We start from the raw sequence: 9,133 nt of genomic DNA on the forward strand, positions 1-9,133 counted from the left end.
TCCATTCCTTTCTATTATTTCTATCTGTATTTGGATACATTATTGGGACACACGAAGTGGAGCCCATAAATTAATAGAAAAAATTGAATGTTGTTTTTGGGTAACTTTAAAGTTCACTCGAGTCAGAGAGAGCTTAGATCTCCACACATTCAAAGTTCAGAGTCCCCAAATGGATTGTAGCCTCCCATCTTTGATTAATCTGGACCGTTCATTCGACAAGATTTGTTTTCAATCTCCTATGGCCCAAAAATCAAGCTAATCCTGCAATCCTTACAACCACTCTCACCATATCATTACTACTGCCATCCTACACTTATTCAACTATTCGTACTGACGGATAAAATCCCCCTCCTTTTAACGTTTTTCCTTAAACGGGGGGGGGGGGGGGGGGGCGAATATCAGTTCCCTTTGTCTAAATGATATTATGACTATGGTTTTTGCTAGCGTACATCCCAAAAGGCATTTTGCGGATGGTCTGTTGCATCTGATGATAGCAGCTATATAACAGAGGGAGTGTATATGCAATTTTAAAAGTTCCACCTCATATGAATACCGATTTCGATACGCACAAGATTTTAGATTTGGATTTCTCACATTTGCAGTTGAAATTTGTAATTGGATTAGATCCTTAGAATTGCAAATCAGCGACAGCAGTGAAAAAAAAAAAATCCTATTTCCAAATCTGTTCTCCAAGATATTATTTGGAAATCAACATTTGTGGCAATTGCCATCACCCTCGCTGCTCTTAGACCTTGCTGAAGCAGCAGTCAGAGGTCCCTCTCTCCCTCCCTCCCTCTCGTACAACATGGGCATGAGGATGATTATGTATTTTGTATCCAAAAGTCAAATCCAAATCCAAATACACGAGGTATCCAAACGTGGCCTAAATGAATAATACGAAATCAGCAATGAGGGTGTTACTCTTGAATTTTTTAGAAACACTTTCCAAACATTTTTAGATTTTATTCCTAAATTTGGGCTTGGTATTCCCGAATCCAAACTTGGTATCTTTCCCCCTCTACAATTAAGCTTCTGAACTAATGATGTGTCCCAAAAGCATCTTCAGATTGACTTAGCTCAGAATCAGTTGATGGGAGCAAACATGTGAACTTCAAAAAGCCTGTCCATGCAGCTGCCTTTTCAATACTTCGTTCTCCTTTCTTAGTTTCATAATCTTCTGCTTCAATGTGTCAACACGCCGGTTTGAAGTTGATTCGCTCTGCTGTTCTGCCTGCTTCATTTTGCAGATTTGCACTGAACCATACAAAGGAATAATATTGCTATGATGAATAAACTTCTTATTATAAAACTTCTACAGACCCACACGAAAATGTGTTTAATACAAGCAAAACTGCAGTCCAAGTTAATGTTCTGAAAAATAAATTTACGATTAAAAGCAGGGAGAAAAAAGAATATAATTGTAAAATCAGACAGTAAGTCTATAAGATTTCATTTTCAGTTTTTTGAATGAAACAAGCAATAAATACACACAAACAAAATGCTAAAGCAAAACAGGACTAAATCAACCACATTCAAGTATTCCACCTGAAATTTTAGTCAATTCCTAAGTATATGAAAATTATATATCATAATAAATTATAGGCTGCTGTTATTGGTACTGCCATGTTTTGATAATGGGCCTAACTCACCTTGTCTTTTATTAGTTATCTAGCTGTCAAAAGTTATTAAAATTCCCAAAACTCTCTCAGCAGCCAATTAAAACAGAAATGACGAGGTGAGTTCAGCTTATTATTAAAACAAGGTAGTGCAAATTTCAGTAGCCTAAATTATACTAAGCACAGAAAACCTGTTATTGGAAAGAAGCCTGTTTTAGTACATTCTAGCAATTCCGTTTCAGAAGCTTCATCTACCAGACAAAAACTAATTCTAAAACAATTAACAACAAAACTCTGTTTCCTTCCATTTTTATTTCATTTTCATTTTCAACCATAAATTTAGTTGTGGTATTCAAACTGTAATCTGACATTGAATTTGTAACTTGTTTGCCTTGGCACTTACATTCATTTTCCGCATTTTGGAGCTTCTTGTTCGAGTCATTTTTATCTTCCTGCTCTAGCATGAGCCAATCCTTCAAATCCTGTATCTCATGATGATCTGTCACAAAGGATGCACAACCATATCAGAACTTATATTTATTGCAACACTCAAAAAAAAAAAAAAAAAAAAAAAACTCCGGGTTCTAACGTAACTCTGCAAATCTCACATTTTAACTCCACATCAGTATTAACCTGTGCCAAGCTGTTAGTTAGGATATCTATCTTGTTCTTATGGGCAGCCAAGTCCTGCTGGAGTTCTTCATTTACATCTTGACAACATCTGACGGGCGTGGGGCATGAATTTCCAGCATGACTATTGAACAAAGGAAATGAAAATAAAAGAACTCTTGTGATAAACAAGAAACTTACCTGAATTGCCTCTCTAGATCTTTAATTTTCATTGCATGCTCTTGCTTAAGAATTTCCATTGTGTTCCTATGTTCCTGTTCAGAACAATCGGATTTCTCAATGGACATGGACTTTGTGTTCTTTTCCATTAGCTTAACCTTAGAAGAGCTCCAAGTGACTTACATCTTCTTTAATGGCATGTTCATCATTAACTCTTTTCAGTTCCTCTTTCATGCTTTGGCACTTTGCATGATTGTCCAACTGTTTAACGCAAGAAAATAGTCAGTGCAAGAAGTGGATTGGGTTAGTCATTTAGAAGCCACTAGCAGAGGTGCGAGTGGAAGGAGTGGGGTACGAGTTAGTTTTCAATGGATTGGGAGCAATCTAGGGAGCAACTTTATGTGGGTGGACCCGGATTCCAAGATTAATCATAGGGATAAAGAAGGCAGTTATTACTCGCATGACTACATGAGTATTACTCTTATGAAGGAGGAAAAGAAAGTGTGAAATTTTCCGAACAGCGTTTTCTCCAGTTTGATTACTATCTTCCAAAGAAGCGTAAAGAACAAATACCTGATTAGCCAGTTTGGTTAAAGATTCAGTATACATCTTCATCAGACGTTCGTTATCTACATTCACGCACTTCCTCAAGTCAATATCAGACCATACTATTAATAACCTGCGTACTTCAGTTATCAGCAAATATTGCTGAGTTATACAAAACTATTTACACATTTGGCTCTCTAGCTAAACAATAAGCCAACAGACTCGTGTTGCAATAAGAATTAGAAATTGAGAATAACTTTGCCCACACTTGCTTACATACTAAGGAGGGAATCTTTTCATCATCAAGAAAAAGAAACTTTGAAGGTAAGGTATCATTTTGACAAAGGTTGTTAGGACTTGGGACCCGTATAGAATCTTTTTGAAACAGAAATTAGATTCGTGGTTACCGAAGAAATAAACAGAAAAAATACACAGATAAGTTCCATGATTCTTGAAGACATGAAAATACTGGGTAGCTGAGAGCAGTGTTTCAAAATGCGGATTGGGGCCAAAATGTGACCAAAGCAAATCCCAGCTGACTCAGCGCATCGTGGCCGAGTAATCGATTGATGCTGTCATAACTTGGCAGAGTCAAGGGAGTTTTAAACTTTTGATTGACTAGATACGGAAAATTGCGGACTCGGAGAAGAACTCGGGAAAGGTAAAAGGGAGTCGACTTGGGTGAGTCAATGACTGATTTGAAACAGCGACAGACCAGTTAAATTCTCATAAAAGAATATAAGAACAACAGAGAATAGAGTACTTGAAGTTTACAAGAAAGTACATTACTAAAAGAAAAAATATATATCTGATCTAACAGACAAAATAAAACCTATTAAGATAGCAGACAAAAATAAATTAATTAAGGTTCTGTTTAGATTGTAAGAAAAAACATTTCCAAAGGAAAATTTTACTTGGGAAATTTTTTTCTTTCCATGATTTAGAGAGGGAAATGATATAATCCAAACAGGGCCTCACTGAAGAAATTGCAATTTGGATGTACAAGATGATTCAGTACAATAACCAACAAAAAAGGTAAAATGGTCAGGAATAATTTTAGATGGCTATGGTATTCTATACAAGGACAAAATGTTCTTGGATGTGAAAATGGTCTTGCCATGTAATTTGTGTCCTGGCAAAGAAAATATCATTCCACTTCTTTTTTCTTTTGAAAATCTGTACAGATTTCTTAATTGATACGGGAATATGCACATAAGGCCTCAAGTCCCAAATTATAAGGCAAAAAGTTCCCAGAAAACTCCATCCTATCCAATCCATGGTCATCTTAATTGCTTTCCTATGCACGTGAGCAACTAAGTAATGGCTACTGATAAGTGCCCACCCTCCCCCCGGCCCCGGATTTTCTTTTGGCTATTTGCTTTGGTTATAAAACCTCTACCGGGGATGGGGGGCAGATTTATCAATTCCCTCAAGTAATTTTCAACTAGGATGAGGCAATCTGGAGAAGATGATCATATATTGGCCTGTCTTAATTCTAATTGCATTAAGAGAGTCGCCTTCAGTGAACATTCGAAAAGTTATGAATCCAAAATATTTGAAGTAACAATGGTATTGTTCACTTTACCAGCAATAAAAGATCATTAATACAAAGCGGCATAACACAATACCAGCTCATACAATTCCTATAGGCAACTTCGTTAGAAAGCCTATTAAATAAGCACCAAGAGAAAGGCATGCAGGTTGAAGTGAGTACCATCAAAAAATAAATTAACAGTTTGTTTTAATCAACCCAGCCAAACAAGAAATGAGAAAAATAAAGAGAAACAGATGCTATTGCACTTAGTGTTTAAACAACCACACTTGGAGAAGAACTTAGCAGAGGTAAAACCGAAATGACTCAGGTGAGTCAATGATGGCATTATGATTTTTTAAAATTGACACAATAGGCCCAAAACCATGTCGACTCCGCCAACGCCAAGTTGATGATTTACTCAGGGAGCTTTTATACAGTTATTGCACTATTCAAAATAGGGGAGTATGCACTATTTCCACATGCTGGGTGAAATTTGGTGATTCCAAACCTCTCTTAAGACTGTTACAAGTGGCTTCAAGTGCTTCACGCCTCTTAATTTCATCATTACACCTTGATTTAAGTAACTGGATCTCTGCAATCCCATCTTTGTATTCCTGGAAGGGCATTCATAAATGCAGCAATAGAACAAAAACATAATTTAAATATCAACCAGCATATTTCTTTTGGCCAAACAAAAATCAAAATGGAACAGAAGTAACTAATACTGTCACCATAATAATATTTAAAAAGGTATTCATAGATCAAACTCCTGGCATTATATATGTTGTAGTAAACATATACTTTTCCACATCAGTCATTGTCTGTCCATGTATTTCTATACAACCCAGCAGAAAGTGTTTCACTAAAGGCCCGTTTGGATTTGAATACAAAATGAATAGATCCGCCAGCTCATGTTGAGGGAGAGAGGGACTGAAGGGGAGAGGTTGAGGAGCAAAGAGGGTGAAGGAAACTCCAGATCTGTGGATTTCCAATTACTTATTTCAACAGCATATTTGGAAATCTGATTTTTTTTCAATGTTACCCGCTGATTTGGAAATCCAAGGATTTGATCTGGATCCAAATCACAACGCAAAATGGGCTGCAAATGTGAGAAATCCAAATCAAAATCTTCTCGGCATCCAAACGAGCTCTAAGGGATTTTCAACTGATTTGGACAAAACCAGATTAGCTTGTAGTAAGGGTTGCAAGCATCAATGCGGCTATGTCATCTTCTAAAACATAACTATGTCTCATGTGATATATCTCCAAGTGCAGTTACTGTAGTAAAATAGTTGATTGAAGATATTATCATTTAGGCCCATTCACAGTAAGAGGAAAGCTGCTTACCAATTGTGGTCACAGGGTTTCCATCAAATAACATTTGTTTGGAAATAAGTAGGCAACTCCAAAATCGTGTGATATTTAGGGGCCGTTTGGATACGCGGATTTTAGAATCTTGGATTTCCTCAAAATCCTGGATGGAAGACAAGAAAAGAAGGAGACGGTCCGGTTCGCTTCTCTTTAGAATCTTGGATTTTGAGTAAGAAATCCAGGTTTTAGAAATCTCTCCCCATCCTGAGATTTCTAAAACAAAGAACATGGGATGATCTCCTACTCTCTTGCTGACGGAAAGAAGGGCGAGAAATCAGAAAATGATGGCCGGTCTCCTTCTCTCGTCTCCCATCTACAATTTTCAGGAAATCTAAGATTACATGAATACAGTTAGAAGTAGTTGGATGTGAACCAAACTAACAAAAGAAAAAGAGAAGTTGGCTGGGTGCCAAACTCTAAGGCCCTGTTTGTATTAGATTATCAAAACAGATTGTGGAGACCCCAACCGATTACTGGACTCAAATTTAGTGCAAATTTTGGTCCAATAATCGGTTGGGGACTCCACAATCGGTTGTCAAAATCTAAAACAAACAGAGCCTAAGAAGGAAAGAATCAAGTACAGATATCCTCGTGGAGATTTATCCTTCAACAACGTACACGCTGCATTGGATGTGGACCATTACTTTATTATAACAACAGGTCTATGTCTAGCCAGTTCTTCAGCAATGGAGAAAATCTACTAAAACGTAACAGAGAAAAGTAAGAGTGAGGTGTATTCTCCGTCTTCCTTTTCCACCTTCTGTTTCTTTAGAAATCTGTAGTTCTTACACACATTTCAAAAAGAAAGAAAAAATTACAAGAACCCTAACCCTAACTTTCAAGCCTCTTTTATGTTTTTTACATCAACACAATGCTCCCTGGATCTTTTCTACAGTTATTGTAAAGAAGAAAATAGAAATAAAGACAATAATTACAAAGATCAACAGCCATACATGGATGATTACTACTTTGGAAGTGGTTTTAACACAGATCGTGATTTATCTCAATAGAACAATCGAATCAGAAAAGAAAGGGAATTCGAATCCGTTGAAAAACCCTAAAATTGATGGATTAGGGTAAGTACCTGGTAGATCTGATCGAAATTGCGGAGCAAAGATTCCATTCCCTCTTCGCTGATTGCCGCCATTTTCGTGGTTTTTTTTCTTCTAAGCTTTCCCTCACCGTTCCGAAGATTTCAAAAAGGTCGGCATTTATACAACAGTTGGCTCTGTGTACAAAGATGATGCAGGTTTTTACAAAAGACCACTTACTATTTGAACGCTATTATCAAAAGGCAACCTGTCGAAGTTCAGTTTCTATCATATACGATGCCTCTCATTGAGATATTTGGTTCCAAACAACATGCTTAAATTACTTCTAGCAAGTGGGGTGTCATCAACATACAACAAAAGCAAGATTTAACATGTAACAAAGTAAGATGAACTTGCTCTCAGTGACCAACTGACCATGAGATGTATATTGATCTACAAATTTTATTGAACCTAAATTTCGAGAGTACTTGGTAAAAATTTTAGTACCATTGTTGTATAAAAGATTGAATAAAGCCTTCTCCAACAGCTTCAGCTTTCGGAGTAATTGGTTGTTTCTCATGGTACTAGAGCCATTGCCTCACGGCAGGTCTTGAGTTCATAACCCAACAAATCCTTGGTATTAAAAATCCACATGTAATGGCGAACACGTGCCATGTGTAGGCCAACTCTAGAACGAGGGGCCACACGTGAGGGGGAGTGTTAAAGGTCTTGGTTTCAAAATTCTTGATATTAAAAATTCACATGTAATGGCCAACCCAAAAGAAAGGCCATATGCCATGTGTAGGTCAACCCTAACAAAAGGACCACACTTGAGAGGGAGTGTAAAAGTATAAAAGATTAAAGGGATCTGCTAGCATCCATCGCAAAAGGCATTTCGCGGATGCTCTGTTGCATCTGACAGCAGCTACACTGGCTCACTTGTCAGCAGATTTTGTCTTCATTCATGCGGTAGCTGCTGTCAGATGCAACAGACCATCCGCGAAATGCCTTTTGCAATGGACGCTAGCAAATTAACGCCATCTCCAACGGCTTAAGCTTTTGGAGTAATTGGTTGTTTCATGTTTTTAGACCTTTTGAATCTACAAAGCATTCATTTCATGCCTTCAACCACAAACCTTCAAGTAGTGTCATACAAACAACATCAAGAAAGTCACCCATTTAGAATCGGCATCCATGTTACCTAGCACTAGGCCGAAATTAACTACTATTATCATTGCCATTTTTAGAGAATCTTTCTATGAAATTAGAGAAAGCTTGATTATGATCTATTCTCCCTTGATAATTTTGTCTAGAGAGATTTTTTTCAACTGAGATTCTCTTGCAAAAAGTGTAGAGATAGAGGATGATATTTCATCCCCAAAATCATAGATGAGAGGGGTATGAAACAAGGGAGAGAGTTTTCTTTTCCCTACCAAACGGTATTTTGGACTTTTTATACTTTTGCCCAACTTGGAAATTTGTAAAACTTAATCCCTATTTGATAAATGATAATTAGAAAAAAAACAGATTTAGGGCATGTTTGGCAACCACGAAAAGTTATTTCATTGAATCTCCGTGGGCCCAACTCTGAAAGAGGAGTTGAGAAGGAAGGAGGAGAAGAGAGGGCATGAATAGAGAGAGCCTGAGAAATCCCTAAAAACAGTGAACACCCTACTTCAAATTGAGTATATTTTTTGGGAAATGATTTCAGCGCTCCAATTTTTTGATAAACATGCGCTCACTTGTTTGTCGTGTAGCATTTAAAGGGCTTTAAGAGCCTTTTGAGAACGGTAATATCCTCTCACGTCCCTTTAAATACTACACGACAGACAAGTGGAGCGCATGTTTATCAAAACACTGGAGCTCAGAAATCATTTCCCTTTTTTTTCCTATTATTTGGGAGTTTTTCATGCTCCCTCAGTCTCACCCTCTCAAAGTCTTTCCCTCTCTGCCCGTCACTCACAACTTGCCCCACTAATATTCCATGGAATATTTTTGGGAAATGATATATTCACCCATTTTGCTTACCGGGGCACCCCTTTGTAGGGCAAGTTCGGCAACACTTTTCATTCTCGCCTAAAGAATCGGGTGGAACGAAGTGATGAGAAACTTTAGAAACGGTTATTTATCGCTTCAAGGAATCCTATCTTTTAGTCGAAAAAGTAGCTGAAATTTTGAAAACGGACCTTAGTGGGGTCATGCCACCCTAAATACACTAGGAGTGGGTCAGGGAAGAGAGGAGGTGA

The 9,133-nt window shown here is 37.5% G+C and overlaps 1 protein-coding gene across 2 annotated transcripts; it reads right to left on the bottom strand.

The window, feature by feature from the left end:
* Positions 1 to 869: 869 nt before the first annotated feature.
* LOC143879772 (4/1 protein short form protein) lies at positions 870 to 7,219 on the bottom strand. Of its 2 annotated transcripts, XM_077382332.1 has the most exons (8): positions 6,941 to 7,215; positions 4,994 to 5,099; positions 2,979 to 3,034; positions 2,589 to 2,666; positions 2,427 to 2,500; positions 2,225 to 2,337; positions 2,020 to 2,115; positions 870 to 1,254 (listed from the first exon to the last, which is right to left on the bottom strand). In XM_077382332.1, the coding sequence occupies exons 1-8, from the start codon at positions 7,001 to 7,003 to the stop codon at positions 1,112 to 1,114; spliced, it is 729 nt and encodes a 242-aa protein (XP_077238447.1). In that variant the 5' UTR covers positions 7,004 to 7,215; the 3' UTR covers positions 870 to 1,111. The 2 variants fall into 2 exon arrangements, with proteins under 2 accessions (XP_077238447.1, XP_077238448.1); XM_077382333.1 differs by lacking the exon at positions 2,979 to 3,034 and having other exon boundaries at positions 6,941 to 7,219.
* Positions 7,220 to 9,133: the final 1,914 nt, after the last annotated feature.

Source organism: Tasmannia lanceolata, unplaced genomic scaffold (genome assembly GCF_043159265.1).
Source record: "Tasmannia lanceolata isolate RefF3 unplaced genomic scaffold, GAP_Taslan_0.1 ptg000006l, whole genome shotgun sequence".
In the NCBI taxonomy this organism is placed as follows: Eukaryota; Viridiplantae; Streptophyta; class Magnoliopsida; order Canellales; family Winteraceae; genus Tasmannia; species Tasmannia lanceolata.

What these genes read in the sequence shown, in the direction of transcription:
- LOC143879772 (XM_077382332.1), bottom strand. Translation starts at nt 7,003, where the DNA reads ATGGCGGCAATCAGCGAAGAGGGAATGGAATCTTTGCTCCGCAATTTC. An exon ending in ATTTCGATCAGATCTACCAG is followed by an intron (nt 5,100 to 6,940) that starts GTACTTACCCTA and finishes ATGCCCTTCCAG; the next exon opens with GAATACAAAGATGGGATTGC. An exon ending in AACATGCCATTAAAGAAGAT is followed by an intron (nt 2,501 to 2,588) that starts GTAAGTCACTTG and finishes TGTTCTGAACAG; the next exon opens with GAACATAGGAACACAATGGA.